The 26153-nt window shown below is 46.2% G+C and overlaps 1 protein-coding gene and 1 long non-coding RNA gene across 2 annotated transcripts; one reads left to right on the top strand and one right to left on the bottom strand.

Moving 5' to 3' along the window:
• On the bottom strand, window positions 1–25920 carry LOC125726988 (yjeF N-terminal domain-containing 3-like). Its single transcript, XM_049003548.1, has 6 exons — window positions 25738–25920; window positions 6360–6468; window positions 4106–4216; window positions 2353–2466; window positions 600–750; window positions 1–221 (listed from the first exon to the last, which is right to left on the bottom strand). Exons 1-6 carry the CDS (start codon window positions 25794–25796, stop codon window positions 25–27), a joined length of 741 nt encoding a protein of 246 aa, XP_048859505.1. The 5' UTR covers window positions 25797–25920; the 3' UTR covers window positions 1–24.
• LOC125726990 (uncharacterized) lies at window positions 116–2103 on the top strand. Its single transcript, XR_007388487.1, has 4 exons — window positions 116–249; window positions 538–605; window positions 972–1092; window positions 1363–2103. It is a non-coding gene; the product is annotated as an uncharacterized LOC125726990 (long non-coding RNA).
• Window positions 25921–26153: the final 233 nt, after the last annotated feature.

Below are 26153 nucleotides of genomic sequence, written 5' to 3' on the forward strand. Positions count from 1 at the left end.
GTAAAAGCAGCATGAGCGTGATTGTTACAGTTGTATAAGGCAGTCCGTGCCGGGGTATTCTGGCAGATTGAGCTCATATTTCTTCTGTATGTCATAGGGAAGGAAACGTCCGACAAGGAAGTGCTTCCCGGGGAAACTGGCTGCACACCTCTTCGGCACCGTGAGTGAGATGAGGACCTCGGGATTAATCCCGTCTGTGCCGGGCTCGTCCGCGTTCCAGCCTTCGATAGAGGTGGTGGTGAGCAGAGAGTGAGTATGTAGTGACATACTGTAGTACATAAAACTGCACGACACCATTTCATGTCAAGGTTTACATTTTAGCATTTGGACACTATAATTATAACAGTAGGAGGAATAAAATTACTGTTTTATTTGAGGCTAGCTTTAAATTGTGTATTTTAGCCTAGGTGCTTGGCGATAGAGTGCTACTTAGTCTAGGCAGCGCAAAATATTGTTTCTTGGATCAGGTATTACTAATTCACATGAATGTGTTTCTCCGTCACCCTGACTGAGAATCTCCTTAATTTTGGGATGCAGAAGGACCGCAGCTGCCCGTCCAGATGTCCAGCACCCCTAAGCCCTGGAGATTGGTGTGTTACCTGATGGTACGTCCACGCTCACAATGGGGATCTTGATCTGTTTCAGGGTGGCCAGGATGCTGCTGTAGGGCTCCTTTACGTCCGTGTAATCGGCTTCGGGCCCCAGGATGGCATCAATCACCAAGTTATAGGCATCATTTATCAGCTGGACCTACACCGGGATGGAAGTGAACACTGTCTAAATTCTGTGAATCTATATGATGCATTTTAATAACTTGACTTACTGTATTGCAACACACACATGTATCAATGAAAATTTTGTGTAAAAAAAATATAATTTTTTAAAATGTCAAACTAGCTGTTCAGTTGGTAAATGCAGTTAAAATTACTGAATCCTTTGTTAACAATGCATATTGTTGCTTCGCTTGACAGGTATCCTAGGTCAATGATTCTCAGCCTGGGGCACTGCGGCCCACTGGAGGGCATCAGCTAGGCCTGTGGAGGACCATGCGATTTATTTGAAAAGTAAAGAAAAAATATGACATTGCTGAAGGTACGGCTGGGCAGTAGCTTACATCATATTTTTTTCTGGTATATTGATATTTTTGGTAAACGAGATGTAAGATAACCCAATACTGTTTATATCAATATAATTTAATTGTGTATTAAAATTAGGGCTTTACTTTTGGTTTCTATTAAAAATCTTTAGTAAACAGCTTTGATGTTACACAGGATCCCAGAATTCACAGCTAAAAATCAAAGCCGACACACGGGGAAAGGCAAGGAATTGTTATTTGAATGAATGTTACATTTTCTTTTCAAGAAACCCAAAGAGCTTCGCAGAAGGAATGGGGAGCCACTTCGACCACCAGCACCCATCTGGATGATGCACCCCCAGCAGCCATTCTAAGCCAGTATGCTCACCACAGTAGCTAAGGTTCGCTAATAGTAGAGTTAGATATAGGGGATGATTATATGAGATAAAGGTGGCCCTAGCTTTGAAAGGGCCACCGTGGACAGTTTTAGCCAGGACATCGGGGTACCACCCTTACTCTCTCGAAAGATGGGTCTTTAATGACCTCAGAGAGTCAGGACCTTGTTTTTACGGCACCATGTTTACTGCACTGGGATCCCCTCAGACCACATGATGGGCTCCCCCTACTGGCCACACCAACGCCTCTTCCAGCAACATCCCAGCTTTCCTGTTTGGTTTCCCATCGAAGTACTGGTCAGGCCCAAACCTGCTTAGCTTCCGATGTATGACTTACTCTGAACTGCAGGTGATATGGCTGCTGACATACTTGGTTTACTTCAATTGAAACATTAAGACATGTTACAAACTGTGATATTTTTATTTTGTTAAAGGTCTTTTCATTTAAGCGCCTGTTTAATGTTTGTCAAGTTTCTGAGTTTACAGCCATTTGCCAAATAGGTTTTAAATTTAGTTTTTTTGTTCACAAACATTCACCCTTTGTTCTGAGAACAATATCAAACGGGGGAAATCAGTGCTGGAATGGTGGACATAGTGGAATCACGTTCAAAAGAAATTACATTGTTTGGCAGTGTAACCAAATTAAATTGTATTAATAAACAATGGCAATTATTATCATTGCAGAACAAATACACGAGAAACAACATCACAACCTGTCTAATGGGGCCCAAAGGTGACTTTCTGCACACAGGGGATCTTTGGATTAAAAGAGGTTGAGAATCGCTGTCTTAGGTAACTGTCTAATGTTCATTATGGACAGTTTAACCCCAGCGATTGCTTTGCTGCCTTGAGTCTGCAGCGGCTTTCTTCCGAGCCACATACCTCTGTAGGAAGGTAGGAGAGGAATGGGATGTCCATCTTCTCGCACTGTACCGTGAAGTCTTGATGCAGACTTTGAGGGGAGCGCTTGGGGTAGAAGATGGTGGGCTCGTATTCCTGCCAAGGGGACGGGGACAGGAGGGGATGTCAAGACCCTTCTGCCAGGTCCTAAGCTGGGACATCAGACGCTTTTATTCAAAGTGCCATACAAGTGAGGGAACTTTGGGGTTCGCCAATGCCCCTGGGCCAGTCAAGGGCCTTTTTCAACTCACGACCTTCCGGATATGGACAGTATACGATCCCATACCCACTGAGCCACACAGCTCTCTACTGGTGGACAGGACTCGTGAAGGGTGGCCTCGCCGTCCAAAGCCACTCACCTGTGGTCCAGACCACTAAAATCTGTATGACAGCTACCCTCTAACTCTACTCCTGGACTCTTGTGTTTTTGTTTTCATCTTTTGCTAAGCAACGCTGTCGGCAGGAGTCGTGTTTCTGTCTGTCTGAGTCCGCAAACATCCACATGCCTGCCTCTGAACGGGAATGATTCTCTCCGCATTACCCACGCAGGCCCTTCGAACATAGTCTGAGCTTAACTGCATCCAACTGTCGGCAGGCGTCTTATCTCTGACTGGGAGACACGCCGGTGCTTTGACTGGGATCTGTGGTTTAGCCCCAACCTGAAATAGAACAGCTTTGGCCACATCGTCACGGGCACCGTGGGTAATGGGGCGTCGTAAGAGCCAGTCACCGTCAGTCCATAAACAACAAAACAGAATATATATAGCCACAAAATATTCAGTTTGAAATATTAGGCAGACAAATAGGACAAATTTATATCCATTTAAACACTGCCGGTACTGTTGAAATGTTCAGTGCTGGTTTTCCAGCGATGGTTATTTATTATGAGAATAAATCTCCGATGTTAAAAAGTTCAGTGTGAGCTCACAGTGAAAGCGAGAACAGATTAGTGTCCTGCACATCAGCAGAGGTGCCAGGGCTGTAAAGACAAACCGAAATGAGCGCTGGATTCATTAATGCTTCACCGCTGAAGGCTGTCTTTTTAAAAAAAAATTATTTTGTGTTTTTTCTTGGGCACTACTCTGCGTCCCATAACGCCAGGTGGCTCCTATAAGGTGTGAGGGGTAGGAGGCTGAGTATTTGATCCTCCAGCCAATCATCTCTGTCCTCTCTGGAACCCCAAACTGCGTCAGATACACGGTGGCAGGGCACAGATTCTCCTCACAAACTCAATGGCTGCCTTACTAATTTGTGTGCAGATGTGTGCTAATTAGAATATTTGTTATTTTTTTTATAGTAAGGGATTTGGCCCTGTTAGGATTCCTGGCATAGTAAAAATACGAGATGATCACGGTGGGAGAGGGGGTGGGGGTGAGCATTCAGACATGTTCCCCCCACCTCCTCGCCGTGGTACAGTCTATAAAACATGACCAAAAAACTTTAATTTAATTTAATTTAATTTAATTGTCTGGCTTCATTGTGAGAGAGTCTGTGTGACAGGAATGATAATTCTTAGATTAATTGCAGATGGAGGTTCCAGGTCTACCTATACCTGGTTTATGGTGTGTCGAACTTTCCTCGTATCAAGAACTACTCTTTTTTCCGGCCCTGTTCTGCTGAGCTTGCACGAGTGACCCTACACCGTCATTCTTTTTGCTTAATCAGCTTAATCACCGGAGCTGCCATCCCCTCACACCCCGACCTGGCCCACGTGCTCACATGGTGCTCTACTCACAAATATGCGAAGTTGGCGGGCACACACCAGCCCCACGGAACCGTTCTGGTCGGGGCCGCAGACCACAAGGACCGTGGGCTGCTTCTTAGCCAGGGTGCCCAGCGGGAAGGCCTGCAGAAGGTGGAGGGAGGAAGCGGAGACACAGGGAGAGCAGAAAAGGTGAGCAGAAGTAAAGATCACCTGCTGACCTGGTGGTTCCTCTCTCTACCTGCAGGGGTCCTCGGTCTGTCGCCAAGCAACCAGCATCCACCTTTGTTGACTGACCTACCCGTAGCGGGGGGGGGAGGGGGGTAGGGGGGTGGGGTAAAGTGCAGGGGGAAATGACACCCTTTGTTTATTTACTTTTTTTAAAGCCCAAACTTTGAAATAACTTTGAAATTTTCTGACAGCGTCAGAAAAAATACCGACACACACGTCAGAGGATGCAAACTTTAAATAACACACTTTCCATCACTCTTCTGAACCCGGGCCGCATGGTCCACGTTGTTCCCATTTTCCCGGCCAAGTCTGGATTTTCAGTTTTTCTGCTTTGGGGGCCTGTAGGCGGCCCGCCAACTGCCTGCATAAAAACACTTTCACTACCGAGCAGTGCCACATGAGGAATACATGTTGAACAGGCGATGCCTGTGGGGATTTAGGTCTTTAATCGGAGGAGCGAGCAGAAGTAAAGTGATGAGGCAAGAAGCTCGTTAACAGGTAGCGGTCAGTTACGATAATGAGCGCATACACATTCTGCTCAGAAGCGCTCGGAGTGGCCTGTCTGTAGACGGCTCACCTGCGTGAATGGGAGCTCATTAAGGTGCCTTTTACATCTCACACCTCGTAACGCCGGGCTGCTCGGTGGCACCCAGAGGGCCCAGTTTGGCAGACTTTCCCAGAGCAAAGCACTGATGTTGATTGAAACTAATTTTCCTTAATTAAAGTCAAGGTGAGACGTGCCCAAGGAAGAACACAAAGAAACCGCTGGCAAGCAGGCCCCCTCATTACTCTTCCCGCACTCACGTCAGCCTTGACATTTCTCCACGCGCCGCGGCCCCATCCCTACCCCCAGGCAGAATGTTCTCCCGGTGCCTGCATCTGCCATCGTTCTCCATGTCCTGCTGTGGACCGCCCAAGACCAGAGAGACAACACCTCTCTTTGCTCAGAGAAACACAGAGGAAGGGCTTCTTTCCTCAGACAATTATTGGATTTGTCCTTAATGAGGACAGCGTTTCGCACCTTCGAAAGAGCTGTCACCAGAGACCCAGCGTACTCGCTACAGTGTACATATGTAAATACTCATTTATTCTTAGACTGTACTACCTGCTATTTTACTGCACTACAGCTATTGATTATTGTTTTATGTCTTACGTCTTGTCTTCCCATACTTGTGTCCTCTTTATACTTATGTCCTATTATACTTAAGTCCTTTGTTCAGTGGTTCAGGAGACATGAAAAGTTCTCACTTTTTCAGGTGTCAAAGCAAGTTTCGAATTTCAGATTTAGACTCCAAGCGAGAGCTAATCGTGCAGCCCTGAATTTAATTGGAGGTTTGGATTTTGGTGGGGAAGTTAATACCACTGTGGTCCATAAGTCCCTAACTTCCAGCTGGTGACCGCAGCTCTCAAATGAAATAATCTCTCTGACCCTTTGGGCTGGCTTGGGGTAGCAGCGCAGCACAAATAAATTCACAGTTGAAATCAGTAGTTCTAATAATTGAAATAATACATGTCCCTCGGCTAAATGTAGTAGGAAAATATAAGATCTTCTACCAAAACAAGTCAGGAAACATACATCATTTGTCTAGGAATGTCCACAGCAGCAACACAAAGGTTAAACAAACTTTCAGGATGGTCATATGAGAGCGTTTGAGACGACTCTCCGACAACGATCTCTGGGCCGACCATGCCAGACAAAACCAGTGACCACATCAGTCTGGCTGGGTCCATTTCAAGCTCCACATGTAGGGCTGATGTAAGGCTTCTCCCTGCCAGACGGAATTCAATCATCTAACCGAGTTGCTCTCCGCTGCTCGCTACCAATGATGCCTCAGGCTCCACAGATCCGCAGAGACGCCGGGTCCTTGGTGAGCAGGCGGAGAAGCCACACACCGTGCTCGCTGCCCTCGCCCATTTCTGAGCATCTGTACGTCTGGGCACTTCAAAGAATCTGGGTTGGTTGTGGGAGGTGTGTGTTACAAGGCAGGACAGACCGGGACTGACGGCCCAAGACTGGGGGGTTGGGGATATGGGGTAGTGGTGAAAGGGCACGCACCTTGGCGATGGCTACGGCGCAAGCGTGACCCCAGATCTCGATCAGCTGCTGCTGTCCAAATCGATAGTCCGACAGCAGTTCCGTCTCAAGGGCCGCCACCTCGTCCTTACTGCAAAAAAAACAAGTTGTCTTCAAACATACATATATAGATGCAAGAGGATATATTTCATGGTTTGGCATATTTTATACTTGAGCTTATGGATGCAGGTCAACTCCAGGGCATCCTATAGGCATCATTTACAGTCCATCCCCATGCAGAACCACAGGAGACACAAGCCAGGGAAAAGTGGGGGTTAGTCGTCGGCTGAGGGCTGCCTGTCTTGTCCTGGCTGACTCTCATTCTCCGCATGGCAACCTCCTAACTCACTGCTCTTAATAGAGGAAATGCTGGAATCAGGATGTCACCGATTTACAGGCTCCTGGAACACAGTGCTATGTGGATATCAGAACGAAACTAGGAGGTATTTCACAGTAAATACTAGAAGTAACTCGTCTCAGAATAATCTTTGTCCCCCTTGTGAAACCTTATCTGAAGTTACGAGACTGTGTAACTTAGTGAGGGCCAGCTGTCAAAATGCTCCGTAAGGCATTAATCGTGATGCTAGGGACCCCTTGTGGATCATCTAAGCATTACTGCTTCCTTCAACCAGGATTATAATAGGCAACAGCTGTTTAAAATAGTCTGTTGTCAGATTTAATTTGCAGGATATATTCGGTCACATCACGTATATAAAAATGCTGTTTCATTTAACAGACAGATGAAATGAGGTGTAAGGAATTTCTGTCAGGTAAGTGTGTCAAAGCGTGGAATGATTAAACTTTACTCCAATGAGGCTCGTGAAAAGTCACCTGTCCAACGCGACATTCAGCTCTACATAGCTGCTGTTCTCCTCCAGTACACTGGGGGCAGCATCATCATGCCATCATCTCTGTACTTCACCATCAGCATCCTTATCCATCGCTTATCCAGACCTCAGGCGACGGAGGACACACAACAGGGGTACAGCGTGAATAGGATATCACTTTGTCAAAGGGCATTTTGCCTAAAGGGCATTTTGCCTAACTCTGTATCGAAGGAAATGAGCACTTGAAGGAAACCCTCACAACTAGGGTGACGTCTCGTCTGGATGTCATCTCAAGCAGTCTGCTTTTCCAGACCTCTGTCTGGACAGATTTTCATGGGCGCCCTCCTGTGATGTAAGTGGTCACCCTGCTCACAAAATGGAGAGCATGCACACGGAGCGGAGCAGCATCACCTCCCACTGAGCCCACATTCTGACCTGACAATTTTATCAATAAGTGCAGAAATTACCCTTGAAGTGTTTAGCCTCCTGTAAACTACCATGGTAAACAGTATCTGAGAATGTCCGTCTGTTACACTGCATAAATACTTAGGATAAAGTGCATTTTCTGCTTACTACCTAATGCAGGTGTGAGCAGTCTTATCCAGAAAGGGCCGGTGCGTATGCAGGTATTCGTTGCAACTCCCCAATTAGATTACTAATTAGAGAACTGATCGGCTGAAGAGTCCTCACACTTAGGTTTGAACAGCTGACCTGAAGGTTATCCCAAAAACCTGCAAACACATTGGCCCTTTGCGGATAAGATTGTCCACCCCAATCTAATGCTTCCATATGTAGTAGAAAAAAAAAACGCATCGTCGTACTTTCACCACCAGGTGGCAGTATTTGGCTTGACAAAAGTAAAGGGTGCGCAATCCCTTTGAGCAGTAAAACCCTACTTAACCATAAGTGCCAGGGGGACGTGTGGATGAATACCTGCTGAAACGAGCTACGGAAAGAACCCACAGAGACCTGTTATCCCTCAGCTGGAGATCCCATGATTTGCCCACATGGTATATCACTGTCCACAGGCCACAAATTACCCTGTCTGACCATAACGAGGTCCCCTAATTAGCCTGTTTCCCCTGCCAGATCGACTTGCACATTATACGAGTCTAATTGTGAAAATTCAATGTTGCATGATATCCAGACACAGACATATATAAAAGTATCATCCATAATAATTACATTCTAACTATGCATTTGTGCTGAATGTCTGAATGTTATGTACTGCACTAGGTATTCATCTGGAATGATTACACCTGCCGTATAAAAAAATGAAATAGAAAATAAGTGGGTACCTTCAATGCTTTCCAAGCTAAATCAAAATGAAAAATTCTTCTACAAGGAAGAAAAGAAAATGCAACCTCTCTCCTATTCCTTATTTACAGGCAAGTAAACAGGTTCTAATTACGGCTCACCATGGAAACCGACATCAATTGGCCACTTATTTAATACATCCTGCACCTGTTATTCTTTTTGCCACTCATGCGCGTCTCAGGTCGAATCGCTCAACATCTGAAGGATCATTTACACTCTGCTGCAGTCAAGCACCCTCCATGTCACTTATTTCCTTGAAAAAAAAAATTAAATCACAAACCTTAGCCGGAAAAGTGGCTTAGAAAATGAAAATCTGTGGAAAGAAAATGTGTCACGGCTGAGTGGGGATCTTGGTGTGTAAATAATTTGAAACCTTTGTACACACCATTTTCCCTTCTCACTCCCTGCTGAAGCTCCAGTGAAGATAATCGGACCTATCACATGCTTCAAGATACCAGAGCGATAACGCAACTAACTGAGGACAAACACCATAACACACACCGCTAAGAGTACAGACAGAACATTTCCTCCTCAACGAATATACAGCCTCGGAGTGGAATCACATGATTAAAACACAGAAGCATTATCTTATTACAATAAATCTTTCATTTACTTAATTCAGATTTTAACAATAAAAATAGCTTTACAGAAAACCCACAGACTGCTATAATCCAAGATAGCAGATATAGGCCTAGAATATGTACCACCAACAGTATTGCAGATTATATGGATTGATCTTGCCATTGACCATATAAATTCCTCAACTAGATTATTTAGTGTTTTTAAAGCGTATGCATACATTTATAACATGATGCTTTAAATCTGCAATAGCCCAGCTCCATGTTATAGCATACATACCATATACGTATTGCATATGGATAAATCTCTAGCAAACCCAATTAAACCCAAGAAAACGTGTGAAGGAGTTACTGGCCAATCAAGATGCTTCTACAGCTACATTCTCCAATACACAAATGCGATATTGCCAGGCCGTCTTCTGGCCGCATTATTCCATCCAATGGCCATACAGTGATCTTTATGGTCAGGGGTAATTTTCCTGCTTACTGAGTTCAAATAAGCACTTGCAGACCTCATGAGGGAAAAGCTGATATGATGTTATCTTCAAATCATCTTGTGCAGCCTTAGAGTCATTTGAGGACACCAGAGGATGACTGTTCTTCAAGCAGAAAATGGCTTGAGGTAAATGAGGAAGGAGTTGCCCGAGATCAATGATTAAGGATGGACACACAGTTTTTTTCTTAGTTCAAATGGTAGCATGTTGCAGGTTACTATTGACAAGGAAGTTAATGGCCTCCATCACAGGTTAGATACATTACTAATTGGGATCATGCAAATTTGTGATTGCTTGGATCCGTCAGTTAAACTTACTGCCTGCACGTTTCAAATAGTCCAGGTGATTCACATATCTGCTTTTGGTTCGATTTAATGACAGCAAGTAATCTATTTAAAGAACAGAGATGAATCTCTCTAACAGCAAAGTATACCGGCAGCCAAAAGCTTTCTTGGAACATGTTTTAGTTAAAGTTACTTTGCGTCCCAATAAATTATGGAAAATTAGCTCAGCAGTAATTTGCTTATCGCTTTTCACTGCGGGGGCTCATCATGAAGGCTAATGCAAATCATTTGCTTCATCAGTTTTTCTTAATTACAGCCTATGAAAATTTCTGAAAGTCCCATCGATCATACAAATAGGGTAATCATAAAAAAGGGTCACGTCTCATTGGGATCAACGTCATTCCGTGCATTTCCTGCAACTGATGCCGTTTTGCGATCGCAGTCCTAATGTATTCTGTCTGTACACAGAGCCCGTCCGCGATGAAAGAATCAGCGGCCGCTCATTCTTGTGTCTCTCTTAGTCGAAAGTAGAACTGGAACGTGGGGAAGTCCGAGAAAGAACGGCAGGCACTGGGAGCCATGGTAACGGAGACAGTCGGGAGAGCCGCTATGCCTGCATATTCGAGGGAGGAGGGGAGGAGATTAGAGGGGCGCCATTCTTTGGAGCCCCGTTAAAACTGCTGCCCGACGGAACCGCGCTCCTAGGACAGAAAGGGCAAAGCGACAAGCAGAACATTCTGTCGGAGAGCCCTGAATCGGCAAAGCAGAATATCGTGTGAATAACAAACAGCAAGCAAAATCATGCGTTACGAAACACAACCATGTCAGGAAAAACGACCTACTGCTAAAATATCTTTAATTGTCTCCCCTCCCTCATTACAGCCCCACAGCCCTTCTACTTCAGGTTTTGCACTATTGTCTGCTGCTATGCATGTACATTGTACAATTCATACGTATTTTTCCAGATACTTCCATATCTCCATTTACATATTTAGTTTTTAGACATATTTACTGTTGTCCTACGTCTTGTTACATTGTATCTGTTTGCAGGAAAAATGCAAGTAAGCATCTCTTTGTATTCAGTAGCCTACTTGTACTAGTACAAATGACAATAAACCTTTATAATCCTTTGAATGAATCCCGCTTCCTATTCAATTCTCGCCACAATCAAGATGCACCTCCCATTGCTGGCCTGGATTGTTCCAGACTATTGGAACAGCAGATATTTCTTATCAGGGTGCTGCAGGGTTAACTGTCTGGCCGTTGACCCTCGGTTGGAGCATGGGTGATTACAGAATGTGTTTTATATATGCGCATTTTATATATATATGTGATGGCTAAAAGAGAAGCTACTTCTTAGAAAAGTCATCCGGTCATCCAGCTGTCGTTCATAACCACTTATCCCGGGAGGTGTTTCGCGAAATAAGATTCCTTACCGGATAACTTGTTGGACTGAAGGTAATCTGGGCCAAATGGTCTTCATCGCCGTTCACTTACATTTAGCCCAGACTAGCTTAAATCTTACAAGTTGTCTGGCTAAGCAAGAAATCCTGCTTTGTGAAACACCCCCCCCCCCCCCCCCCCATGCAGGCAAGGTCACGGCGAACCTGGAATCTACCTCAGGGAGCACAGGGACAATAGAGCGACAGTGAACAGCGAATACCTTGAAAGACACTGCACATTACAAGATTCACTCACATCCTTCCTTAAGCTGGTGGTTTTGTGTCATCCAGGTTAGCTTCACTGATATGTATTTATGGAGGGATAGAAGCCACATGGTTCTGGGACACCTGTTAGGGCCGCCGCAGCAGATCTACAGGTAAGTAGCGCAGATCTGCGCTGCAGAAATGCAGGGTCGCTCTCGTGCACGTAAACTCTCCCATACTTGGAACCCGGGAAGCTATTTTCAAATGTTAATTGCTTGTCACAAAGACAAACAATCCCTTTTAAGCCGTTTGTGGAAGCAGGATTTGCATTTTAGTATAAATCTTCAAATCCCAAAAACAGCAGAAAAGCTTCTACAGAGGAAAAAAAAGCATCTTCAGCTCCTACTAAAATGCGGAGCCACACAGGCAGAAAGGATTATCTGTTTCAAATAACTCCATTATTTTTAACAAGGGATAAGCTTTGTAATCAACAGACTATTAAAACTGGGAACACCTAAGTAAACTAGGGCCACCAGGTCCACCTATTATAAGCAAAGGAATTCCATGCTTTGTGAAGCCAATGAGAACAATGTCCTTCTTTGCTGTAGTGCAGACATTGGATATCATGCATGAAACTGTAGAGAGACAGTATTTCTCAGATCCATTGCTTCCAGCCATGAACTGGCATCTCTCACTGGCCTCTTACCAGCTCTGCAATGGAGAGAAGATTCAAGTGTGGTGGGGGTAGGAGAGACAATTTAATTAAACTACAGTATGAGAGCCAAGTGACAAGACACGCTCACGGCAGCTGGGGACGAGTCATACACTGTGTTTATAGATTTCTGCTTGGTTGACAAGTTTCAATCAGCTGAGCAGCAGAACACACCAGGCCATTACCACGGTACACCTTTATCTCTACTGACATCTCACATGATAAATGTCTATCTTGCAGATGAATTATGTCATCATTTATTCTGTGACTCACTTGTCTTCTAACAGTGGATAATTCCTGTACTGCTGCAAGAATCAGTTGGTGTTTGAAGAATATGAAGAATACCAATATCCAATGATTCATTCATTCTTTTCAGTTTACTTCGGCTGCATGAACTTGTGGCCAAGAAAACTGACTGAGTGCATGTCCCTGCAGGCTGGAGGAGTGGCTGGCAGAGTGGTCGCATCACCTAAGCGAGGCTCCGGATGCCGGGAGACCCTGCTGCCTGAGCCAAAGGTCTTCCCCTCTTGCACATCACTTTAAACAAAGGTGCTGACTTAGTAAATGAATGTCATGAATACAGGTCACTGCGCTCAGTAACCTGTGCAATTTATGGAAGCCAGCCCAATGGCTGATAGTATTCAGTGTTAGGGGAATCAGAGGGGCAGAGAAACCCTGGCAGATTCGGGGGGCCCCGCTACTGACAGGGGTTTGTGAACATGCCAATTATACAGTACCAGTGAGAGGTTTGCACGCACCTTGCCATAGAAAGGTATATTTGTACCATTCTCTACATGTTAGAATAGTTATGAAGACATCAAAACTATAAAATATCATATGTAATTATGCACTGACCAAAAAACAGAGAAATAATTTGTTGGGGGGGGGGGGGGGGGGTGAGGACAGTTCTGTGGATTTGGACTCCGGAAGGTTGCCAGTTCAAATCCTGTGGTCAGTAGCGTGATCCCATCAATGGATCCTTGAGCAAAGGATCCATTACTCCAGTGACTGGCTGACCCTCCTGTCTCCTCCACACCGGTTCCATGAGGTGGCCTCCTGTAATGCTTGTCCAGCTGTCTTGAAGGAGGCCCCACATATGCTGAGCACCCACTGGCCACTTCTCCTTTACTCTCTGGTCAAACTCCTCCATATCCATTTCTGCCGTGTTTAGGTCAGGTGATGCCCGTCCGTCACTCTCCTCCGTAGGCAGTTTGGCGTGTCCAGATATCTGACTGGTACTACGTGTTAAATTGGACGTGGGGTGGGCAAGGTGACACTTTGTTACAGAATTTCAGGGTACGTTCCTGTGCAGAGCACGCATGGGAAATCCGCTGTGTGTCCAGGGGGTTACAGCAGCTTGTTGCGCTGTTTCACGTGTAGATGCGTATGCTTACACCCGCACTGATTTATACGCCGCTAGTGCCTTCAAAGGGCTCAGAGTGACTCAGACTGGCCAGAGGCTGTTGCTATGGTGTAACTGGTTTTATAAAAGGTACTCTGACATGCGGGCCAGCTTGGCTTCGGAGAGCTCAGTCAGCCAGCACACTTTAAGGCCTATCATTCTTCCTTCTAGGGAGTTTTTCCTTGCCACTGTCGCCTATGGCTTACTCACTGGGGGCTTTGGGTGAGGATACTGTAAAGCGCTTTGAGACAATGTAATGTTGTGATAATGCGCTATATAAAAATAAATTTGTTGTTGTTGTTGTTGTTGTTTAAGGGAGTACAGCAGCGGGGTAGGGCGACGTCGACGAGTCAGTGCCCATATACAGAGGAGTCTCCCACCACCTCTTCTATAATTAACGTTGGGTGGCGTGGTGTGAGGAGGCTGCGTCCACAAGCCTGCCACGACTCGGGGGGCATTCCCACCACCCTGCCGCCACCCAACAGCTGCTGGTAGGAACGGGCACCGTGCAGCTGGGGAACCACAAGCACTAAGAGTCCACACGAACAAAAAAAAAAAAAGCCCGACATCCAGCAGATCCGAGAGACATCCAGGTGCGAGTCTGCGCTTGCACCAGCGCTCAGGAGGGAACATGCAGACGTCATGCGACCATTACCAAGCCTATCATGGACAGCTGGCATACGTGGGAGGCGATGGATTCGCCTGAGTGGTGGTAATGACAGGTAACCATTTCCTGTAGACCCTTCTCTGAGCTAACAGGTTACCGTCCCCAGAGAATATGGACGAGTCGATGCATCATTATCTTCAGCTGCACAAGGCTGGTAACACATAAGGCAGACATATCCTTAGTGAGCATAAACGGCAACGTAAAAATCCAGCAAAAACCTAATTTGATTTTCCCCAGCTCTAATACAGCATGTGGATGTCAAAAAATGCCTTTTGCAGATATATGGCATGTACGACATCACATTTACAGCCATAAGTAGGTTCAGCACGCTGTTTAGTCATTAAAAAGGGTTCAGGGATCAGCAGGGGGTCTTACAGTGAAAATCTAGAGCCCACAGCCTTTTCTAACCTGCGCTCAGAGGAGAAAAGCAGCACGTTTGAGGCATAAGCGGGACATGAGCTTGCAGGTGCCGTCTGCAAGATTCAGTTGAGTTCCTCTTGCTTGAGCGTGGATGAAGCAGGCCCAGCCACATTCACCAGTCTCTTAGATCGGGTGACATATGGTGTCTAACTCCCCCGCCTCCCTGCCCCCCCCCCCCCGTGCTGAATAGGCCTCCAGCACAGACCTCCCACAACACATCTCGTGGTGTGAGAAAACCAATGTTATTTCAGGCTGTGCTGAAACGTGTAGCCAAGACAAAATGCTGTGAGTTCTCAGGGAGAGAAATCAACTCAGTTATCAGCTAAATCAAACTCTGTGATCCATCGCTCCCGGACTCGCCCAATCGAATCACTCCTCGTGTATTGTAATACCTGTCATGCCGACTGCTGCCCGTGATTGAAAACAACAATAATAATGGATTGTATCGATATCGTTTTTTTTATCAAACAAAGCACTTTGCAGGGCCATTGAGGAAAAATCAGTCGTCGTCACCATGTGGGAGGCACTCGGCACGCATCAGCCTCTGGGATGACGAGGTGAAGGAGCATTTAGTGACCCTGGATTTGACCAATGTACTCATGCTATCGCTCTACTCTACTAAGATCTCCATCGGCTGCATTGGGACAGGACCTTGAGTTAAGGTTTCTGGTTAGCTTGGGCAGGGGGTTGGGTACCATCAGTAAAATTTGTTGTTGACCCAGATGGAGGGGGGGTTCATATTTTTTTTCCAGATAAAATCCAAATGTGCAAACATAGGAGTCAAAAAAAAGGCTTGGTTTGCAAATTTATATTCTTGTGAATTAGCCGGCCCCTCCCTCCCAAACCTCCAGAGTTCCACAGCCTGGTGGACGACAGAGAGGTTAGGATCCCCTGGACCAGCAGGCATGACTGAGTGGTGACACCCCTGAACCTCTGCTTGTTTGTATCCTACTGCCACCTGTCTCTCTCTCTTTCTCTCTCTCTCTCTCTCTCTCACACACACACACACACACACACACAAATGATAATTGTAGATTAGCTGTAATGAGAGTCTGACTACATGATTTCATTGTCTGGGGTAATGGTCCAGTGTCCAAAGACTCAGATGCTCTGCATGTCCCTCAGCGGGCTCTAAAAGTGCACGAGTAACACCTGCAAGTATCACTCCTCTGTCTCTCTCACTGCAGTTTCTGGAAGGAATTGGCCTCCATTGAAGTGAATTCTATGCCACTGTTAAAATTTGGTGTAATAAAGGCATTTCCATCAGGAACAATTAAAAAATTTCATTGTTGCCGTCGGAAACAGTTTGAAAATTCTTGTTAAATCCACAGCAAATCCATTCATATATTTATCTGGGCGGTAATGGGAAGAGTTTTTTTTCCCCATTCCCCAGAAATCATCAGGGGCTGAGCGCTGATTACATCTGTGTAATTTAACAAAAAACAAACGAATGTGAGACTCCGGGGCATCACAGACCCTCAGAGTCTCGTTAAGCACGGCTTGTCATCAGGCTGACAGCACAGAGCTGCTGACTCAAATTACTGGTTTGGGGCTCGTCTTCTGAAACCCCTATATTATTCCTAAAAAAACAAAAAAACAAAACTCCACTTAACTTATTAAGTATACACAAGTGTAAATGCAGCATTATTTATTGGTAGCATTTAATTATAGAGAGTAATAAACATCACACACAAACACAAATTCTCTGCTGCTAATTTATTACTGACAAATACTTGAGGATGGTTTAATGCTAAATTACGGGGTCGGCAGAATGCCGATGATGTAATCACACCGTTTTAATTTCCAGCAACTGTTCCACCAGCGAGTTGACCGTGAATGACAGGGAAACCGTCAGCAAAAAGCAGCTCGGAGCCACCACTAACTAATATATACAATTAGAAGAAAACCCACCATCTCTCCACAGCCAGTCTGTATGGAGCTTGTCAGGATGACAAGACATGCAATTCACTGGAGGTAAAAAAAGAACAAGAAAAGTCTGCTGTGTTTCCCAGAAAGGAGCAGGCGTATGAAGATACAGCACCATGCCCTTAGAGAAGCTTCCATGCCTGGTAGCACCTATAAATCACTCATGTTTGCCTTGTGTGACGTCTACAGGACCGGCAGGCTCACGGTGTCCTTTCGTCTCCCTCAACGTGTCACATTTGCCGTTGGGGTTTTTTTTAATTAGATTTCCCCGTTGATGCTATTCAGCACGTACACATCAGCGTTCACATTAAGAGCGGTGGCCTGGCTCTTGTGGAGACACGCGAGAGTCTAGCGATAGCGGCCTGGACCAGAACCCACTGATGTACGCGCACAGCAATCGCTCTTATCAAACACATCTCCCAGCCTTAATTGCCTTTCGCACCGAGAGGAAAATAGGAGACTTTTAGCTGGGCTCTGAACATTACCGGTCATTTTATTCGTAGGGCAAACTTACGGAGACACCGGGTGTTGGAGGGAATCTGCTCATCACAAAGCCACACTTTGGAACAGAAACAGGTTCCAGATACGCACAGTTTCCAATGATGACAACGTCAATAACATCTCTGGTTATAACATTTATCTCCTCTAACATTTCTAAAATCGTATGCATGCATAAGGCTCCCATGACCTTTGGAGTCACAGACTTCACAGTGTGACTGAAGGCGACTCAGAAAGCACAGGAACTGGGCAGCAGAAGAGATACAATCTCCGCAGTGGGTTTCCGCCACGCTGATGCACCATCCGCCACTGTGATTTGATTTCAATGTGTGTGAATTTGGCTAGGATCCCTAGACCTCACTGTTGCCATGGTAATTGGAAAGAGCACAAGGGCCAGATTTGTGGACTCACCTCTTCACGCATGTGCCTTCACACCTCCACCCATTTGAGTTTACCTGGTCACCCGCTGGGGACGACACGGTCTTCCGTTCGTTCATTCAGCGGTAGATGCCTGGGTTCTTTATCAAGGGGTCTGCCAAGATGGAGGAGAAACAGCAAATTGCTGTTTCTATATGGTTAGAAGAGGCGGAAATTCGGGTCCCAGAAAGTACAAACCCAGACCAAGATTTTGTTTCAAGCAACCAGCTGAGTATAAAGAGTGACAGTCACAGAGCCCTCAACTGGTTGGTGGAAACAAACTTTACGAACTTGAACTTTCTACCTCTGATGGTTAGTGTAACCAAAATGAGAAAAATAAAAACATCTGGTCAAGAGGCTCCTTCTACAACATCCAAATTTATACCGCGTATCTATAAGGTGATTGAGCTGACCTCTGTTCAAGAACTACTGCCAGGTCAGGTGAACACCTATTCACATTACACCAGTTACTTGGTAACTGAAGGGAATGCTGTGTGCATGATTTTGACTGCAATGGCCACCTCTGCAATGGACTGACAAAGGGACATTTTACATTAAGATCTACTAAGATTTTGTTTCAACTAACCAGATGACTACTCTGTGAATGCGACTCTTTAAACAAACGCTATTTGCTAAGCACATAGAAACAGCAATTCGCTGATTCTCCCTCATCTTAGATCTTTTGATAAAGAATCCAGGGATCCACTGTTGAATGAAGGAAAGATGGTGTCCTCTCCAGCCAGTGACCAGGTAAACTCAAACAAGTGGAGGTGTTAAGGTCCACAAGTGACGAGGTGAAGCTGGGCACTGGCTATTGGAATCTGGTTGGAAATTCTGAAGATCTGACCCTTTAAATGTATATTTTAAGGTGCACAGCTTAGCCGGATGACAGGAACATGACAGAATGATACTGGGAATGCTGCAGCATACCAGGAACACCAATAACCGCCGCAGCGCTTCCAGTGGGCCTGTGACGGGTCTGCATGGAGCCCGATGCCCACAGGAATGGTTCAGACTAATCCTGCTCCCGGCACGGTGCTGTGTGCAGATGGCATTGCGGTGGCTGCTAAACGGAGTAATGCCCGTGCAGCTGTCAGAGGTTTCGGGCCGGCGGTGTGGCATCACCTACAGTCGATATGCGCCCTATGGCTGAGGAAAAGCGGGACATCATTGCAGAATGTCTTAAAACTGTAGATTTAAAGGTTTACATGTATAGTAAGGGGTTCTAGGTACTTGAGTTTGATGAATACAAACACTCAGTAGACAGTAAATCACATGACAGTATGCATGCATCCAAATAGTAGAAGGACGAAGACATTCGATATAAAGATTTTTTTTAGCCAGTTCAGCGGTCGTGGGTTCAAATCCCAGGAAGCACGCATAAATTGCAACCCTTCCCTCTACTGCAGGGGTAAGTAACCCCTATCCCGGAGTGCAAGTATACCTCTGGTGTTCCATCCTACCTGATGAGTTACTATCTGCCTGAGATCAGGTGAGGTTCATCAGAGACCAGGAAGAATGGAAAACCTGCGGGATGCCGGCACTCCAGGATCAGGGCTGCCTACTCCTGCTCTACTGTAAGCGACTGATGTGTGGTTATTGATGATGCCAGATATGGTGGTTCCTGCATCTCAAATGCAGCTGCCCTCCCGGGATTTCCACACATCAGTGTCTGGAGTTTACAGCCAAAGGTATGATTAACAAAACGCATTCAATTCAATGCCATTCTTGTGGTTGTAAACACCTCGTAATTGTAATAGGCCAGGGCTGACAGGAAGACCACAAGTACCAAAAATAATAGCGCAATACATTCTCTGAATGCATAGCTTGTCTACCCATGAAGCAATTCTGGAGGCAGAGATCTACCCAGTATCAGCTATGTGTATCTAATGAAGGATCTAGAAGTATGATAAGGGCACAGAAAGAAACCAGACAAATAGGATGATGTAAATGCTAATCTCAGTATTGGGTCTGAGCAACAGAAAACAACAATCTAACCTTATGGCGGAGAGACTGCGGTAGGATCTCACATGGGTGCTGACCGACTAGCTCACAGATCAGAGCATAAATGTCGAAATCCATTTAAGTGACACCAAGTAAAAGTCACTGTTCCACCAACTAGCTGTACACCTTGTCCTTCTCCGCCTCCGGCTGTCACCGTGAGTCGCTTATTAGTGAGACAACCGCCAACTGTGGCAAAAGCACAGAGGATGGGGTCACCAGCTCCGCAGGTGAGAGCAAAAAATCTGGCAGGCAGATCCCTCCGTGTGCCACTGATGCGTTTCCGACTGTGCCAGAATGCGGAGACGCGGACAGCCATAATGGGACCAGGGGATTGAGGTTGCTTTGTTTACGAGACACTTCAATGACTTCAGCCACCAACGGTATCAATATCTGCAGTGAGTCATTGTGAAATCTGCATATTTCAGTTTTATTCCTAATTAGAGAACGCCATGCTACATGCAGAGTGATAAAGTCTGACAGACTACCTGGCATATGAACCAAAACAGGATATTTATGATTTTTGGAGGGCGTTAGCTGACAGCAACAGCCAAGCTACTCTGCCGTCATGCGGGTAGAGGTTAGACTCACGGATATCCTCCGTATTCACATGAATATCACAGTATAGATGCTCACTAATGCGGCGCTAGTGACATGAGGAGCACCAGACAACATGACACTAATACATCCTGTGGAGCATCAAGTCATTTGTGAAGAAAATACCCAAAAAAATGGAGTTCAGCTCAAGGCTAATTTAAGCTATGATTCTGGCATTCTGTGCAAGATGAGAGGCTAAATCCTCAGCCTTGGGGCACGTGTTTCTGTGCACTGGAACGGTCTAACAAGATCCATCACTGCTCTGAAAACCAACAAACAATTAATCAGCACGAAGGGATGCAAATAAGGGTTCTACTGCAGGCAGGCTAAAGCCGATTACATGACTGCACAGAGGCGGTCGTGCGACAGTGTGAGCTGCAGGGGAATCACTTTACAGGCCAGTACTGGGTATGGATTCATTTAATATGTTCTGATTTGACAGCAAAATGCAACAGATTTTATTAAGGTAGATTTCTTCGCTCACAAGATAAGAGGATGTGTTTACAGCAGGGATTCCCAACCTGCGTCCCACGACCCCCCATGGTGCCAAAGATCGTTTGCAAGGGAATCCTCCCCCTCACAAGAGAAAGTAGTATTAAAGACCCCCACACCCCGCCCCCTTGAGGTCCCTGGTTTACTGGATGAAAATATGGGATCTGGGAATGCTTCCAGTAATGTTTGAAGCATCGCTTTGATTATCCATCCATCCTACATTCAGTACTGATTTACAGTGAACGCAATAAGGGCAAATTGAGACACATCAGTTCAGCATGTCTTTGGAAACGAGAAAACTCAATAAAAACCTACAAAGAACGAGGGGGAGAATGCAAATTCCACATACAGAGATCCAGGGAAGGGATTTAAACACTTAACAGCAATGGAGAGAGTCAGAGTTTTATGTAGACAGTTATAATTGCATTTTAAATGTGTTTCACGTAAACGCTGAAGCTGTTGACATTTGACCTGAGATTATTAGCATCTGTTGTGAAGGACTATTGGAACAAAGACAAAATATTTTTTCAATCAGTGTCTCCCTTTGTTAGCTGAGTGTGAAATTTACTGAGAATCCAGAAACGCACTTTTCCTTTGCTATGGATACATCATGGCATGTTTCGGCATTATTAATGATTAAATATGAAGCCGGAATATAAATATGAAGATGGAGGGGCTCATGTGCAGCCCTTCACCCATTCGCATAGCAACAAGACATGACTGCGTCGTGCAACAAAATCCAAACTAAGCTTTAAATAAACCTAACCTTTGACTAGCCCATTAATGCATGAAAAAAACATGAGACAGGAAAGAATAGTCTTTAGAAAGCCTACAACTCTAATGGGACCAGTGGATTGAGGTTGCAACCCCCAGTATGATTCAACCAATCAGATTACTGAAAGGTCACTGACCCATACGAGAACCCATACAAGAATAACTGGGGGGGGGGAAACAGCCATCCATCAATTTTCAATAACCTCTCATCCTGCAGGGTCAAGAGGAGCTTGGAGCCAATCCCAGGAAACACAGGAACATTTCTTAGCTTAGCCCAGTGGTTCTCAAACTCGGTCCTCGAGACCCACTGCCCTGCTTGTTTTCCAGCTATCCCTGCCCTACACACTGCTGATTACCTGGATCAGGTGTGTTCAGTCAATCAGAAGCTGAAAGACAGCTGGGACTTGTGTATGGGGCAGGGATAGCAGGAAAACAAGCAGGGCAGAGGGGCCCGAGGACCGACTTTGAGAACCACTGGCTTAGCCTGTACCCACATATTTCCCAGGAGGTACTGCACACAGATCCTACAGCCTCGGCCAAACAGAAGGTGGAGGCCACTGACAGACTATTGAAACCAAATTACAGACATCGCCTCACTCGCTTTCTCAGCGTAACGGATTCAGAGGGGCTCCGGAAAAGCCGCAGGCTTCATAATGCGACGAAGGATGCGAATAAGCTACTGTTGCTTGGTGAGCGCGTCACTGTGCTTCTCCAGCCTCCCTAGAGACTCACTGCTCTTTCTCTCCGGCAAATACGCATTTTTAAATCATAGCCATCCCAGATTATCGTGACAGAGAGAGAGCATTCATCACCCTCCGAAGCAGAACCACAGCTCATCTCAGATCGGTTACAAAGTAAAATAATCTTCTACTACATAAAAGAATAATTAAGTGAATGAGTAAAATCTTCACGGTAAATTTTTACAGAAACTCAGAATTAACATAGCGAAAATACAGATTTACACCAGAAAATAACTCCTTCATGAAGTAAGCAGTTAGCTACAGGAATATGAATGCAGATGAAGTTCACTTTTCTCACAGTTACTGCTTCGTAGCTGCTAATGTCTGACACCCACCCCTACTTCCTGACCCCGCACCCCCACACATCATGATTTATATGCTCATTCTCTCCCGTGCTCTAAACATCTCACGCGAAAATCAATGACTGAGTGCAGGCAGAACACAGCATAAGGAAACGCTGCGTGATTCTGCGGCGATTGCAGTTTATTCACGCCCACAGGCTGAATATCGGAAAGGCGTGACCTCAGGAGTGTGTGGTTTTTATATCTGTGTTATTTTTTTAGTGTAGGATGGAGACCAAGCCCTGCTGCTGCAGGGGCCACGTGACACAGACTGAACCGAGTCGGCTCTGGGCTCAGCAGGTACACCTGAGCCCCTCATGCAGATTCAGCCACACGTTCAGTCAGCGAGAGCAACCCACAGGCTCCACACCCAGTCAAATCCTGATACATCCATCACGTTATTGCTCCCGCCAAAATCCTTCCTTTCTGGTTTTTAGAAGAATCACAAACCAGGCATTAATCTGTCTCATAGATGACCACTCAATTTTGCCAGAAATAAAACCCAGTAGAAAATCATTGAGTGCACCTGAAATTAGTGAGTGGACACGATCCCCAGGACCACACAGCAGTCAGGGATTGACTGGCTTCCACCTGTGGGTGTATTATTATTAATCTGAGGCTACATAACAGCCTTAGGCACCCTTATAAACCCACCGTCTGGAAGCAAATACTGGGGATTTATTAATAACTAGCAGATGAGTGGATGCTCAGTCACAGGGACTGACTGAGAACAGTTAATACCAGCACAGAGCCATCTGTGCTGCACAGGCATCACACACCACATCAGCTGCGTATGAAACAGCCGAGGAACGACGACCCAGCACCGGCCAGGAAAATGCACACCGTCTCCAGATCACAAGCTCAGTCCTGCGTAAGCTGTCCGTAGAGCATGACGGCAGGGACGGATTACGGACCGGGCCAGTGGGGCCGCTGCCCAGGGGCCCGTGGGGTGCAGGGGGCCCGTGGGGCCCCTAGCCCAAAACAATTTGCAAAGCTTATCAACAATGAATTTTCGTTTGTCTATTTTAGAGGGCCTACATTCTTTGATCCTCTGCCTACAAGGGCCCCTGACCCTATAGGGAGGGCGTTTGGCTGGCAAGGGCCCTTGAATTGTGGTGGTTGTGGTGGTGGTGAGGGGGGCCTCGCGAATGTTTTGCCCAGGGGCCCACACAACCCATAATCCGTTCCTGCATGACGGGCTAGTACTACCAGGCCGGGAAGCCTAGCCTTTTGTTATAGCCGGCTGTCTCCCGAAGGCGTCCGCCTCGGCCGGTCCATCGTACGCCCCCTGTCCGCCCACATCGCGACCATCCTTCAAAAATATAAGGCATTAGCTGGCAGTCGCTATTTTTGTAATTCAATTGACTCAGCGAGGCTTTGTGGCTCCCCATCCCCCGCCGTCTCTCACTTCGGGCGGCCAATCGAGAGCTTCCGTATTTAATATGATGGGTGCAGCCATTACAGCCAGAGGGCAACACATCAGCCAATAACGCATCAGCCCAACGGCTGGTGCTCAGCAGCATCCACCGTGTTTATTGCCTCTGGAGCTGCAGAATATAAATAAAGGCAGCAGACGGGGCTGGCGGGGGGGGGAGGGGGGGCAAGCTTTTCTGAAGAATGATTAGTGGACCAGTTAAGGGAAGAAATAACAAAGGACATTTGATTCAGTGGGCAGGGAAAAAAATAGGGGGATGGTAGTGGGGGATACCGATCCAGGTGGGGGGGGGGAGACTAGAAAATCCCCCTCATGCATTCAGGAAGTGTAAATGAGGCCTGTAGGATCTCGTATGCGGCACGTGATCAGAAACATTCTCCTGCCCTGCCATTCATTTCTGCCACATACAGCCCAGGTAACACAGAGAGACACTGATTCAAACACACATATGGTGACTGAACATGAAAGACACTTCTGAGGAAGACCGAAATATCACAGTAATCTTACAAATTTCCTACGCGACACAGGCGCAGTATTGAAGGCACCTTTGGGGTTATTTTCAGCATGTTTTCTTCACTACACGCTTATGCAAATTCTTCAAATATCCTTATATTAGCCAGCGTTAGGATTAAGAGGCTGGCTTCCCCCCCCCCCATCACAGATTAGCAAAGCCTGAAGCCCTGTATGTCGCCCCAAAATGCCCGGTGCTCAGCCCAGAGAGAGGTGCTGTGTGTGTGATTAGCACAATAAAGAATGCGTCCTGGTGGAGAGGCCACACAGCAATGGAACTATTTCAGTCTGACTGACTAGGGAGAGGCGTAAAAGCACAGCCTGTTTCATGTGCACAGGGGCAACGAGAGACAGCAGGGGGGGACCAAGCATCGGCTTATCCGCGATGCAAGAGATGGGGTTTTAGCTACAACCTGATTCGCCCTGAGAGCGAGAGCCTAGCCTGCCCAGCCTTGTGGATGTCTGACTGGGAATGACCCCCAGAGCTTTGGAGAAACCACTAGTTTCTCCAAAGAGCTTTACGCAAATACAATGCCGAAGACCCGAGAACACACTTATATACGTGCATGTTGACTTCGCATACATGACAGACACTAACTGCTAAGACCAGCTAAGCTTTTCTAGTTAGCAGTTAACCATATATGATTTGACAATGTATTTACAACATGTTTATTTGCCAGGAGAAGAAAGCAGTTGTGGGAGGATGGATGGATGGATGGATGGATGATTTGCCACCCTGGCCCATGAGAGAGTACTGGGGAACCTAAACAGCATCTCCATCACATTCTAAGCATTAAACAAACCCAAAGGTAGCTCTATGAGAAGAGGAACACCCTCTGTTTTGATGAGCGTTGCCGTTTTCATGATACGGTCACAGACATCCATCCCGTGGATAAACACGGATCCCCACCCACATAAAAAGCATGGCCGGCTCCCCTTCCTCCCGAGCTCAGGACAGATCTGGGGAACAAGCACACCAAGGAGAACCTCTCCACCCAACCTCAGGGCTTCGCCGTACGGCATCTTCTGCCGTCCACCCCACTGTTAATACCATGCAAACACTGACATCTTCGGAGACGATAACTCAGACGTCACTGAAACTTTCTGCCCTTCTGCAACATTTTGCCAAGTGTTAACTTTGCTTCCTATCAGAACTGAACCATAGATACTCATACAATGCAATTCAATACAATTCAAGAAAGTCATTGCCAGTACTTCACATTTGTAACGATCACCCAGTAACAGTAACCTCCCACCCTTCTTCTGCACTATCCATCCTTACCTGAGGTACCGAAGGGGTTCATTGGGCTCAGAGTCTGGATCATTGGAGCTGTGGTTCATATTGCCGATCTGTAACGGCTTCGGATGGTTCTGAGCGAAGGCTTTTATGCAAGGCAGAGAATAGCAAGTCCCCGTGTAAATGCTCTTCCTGCGTTTTTACGCTCAAAGCCCTGCTTTCTCTCTCTCTCCCTCCCTCTCTGCCCGTCTGTGCTGGCTGGCTCTCGAGTAGAAGTACCTCAGTGTGTGTGTGTATGAGCTTTCACAGTCAGCAAAGCTGGCCAATTAAAAATCAGGAGGGTCTGGTACGAGCAAGCTGATTGGCCAAGAGCACCATGCACAGTTTGGTCCATAGCAGGCTGCAGAAGCAGAAGAGAGAAAAGCTGAAGAAACTAGAGAGTGGCTTGCTGGCCCCGATAA

Source organism: Brienomyrus brachyistius, unplaced genomic scaffold (assembly GCF_023856365.1).
Source record: "Brienomyrus brachyistius isolate T26 unplaced genomic scaffold, BBRACH_0.4 scaffold82, whole genome shotgun sequence".
NCBI lineage: Eukaryota > Metazoa > Chordata > Actinopteri > Osteoglossiformes > Mormyridae > Brienomyrus > Brienomyrus brachyistius.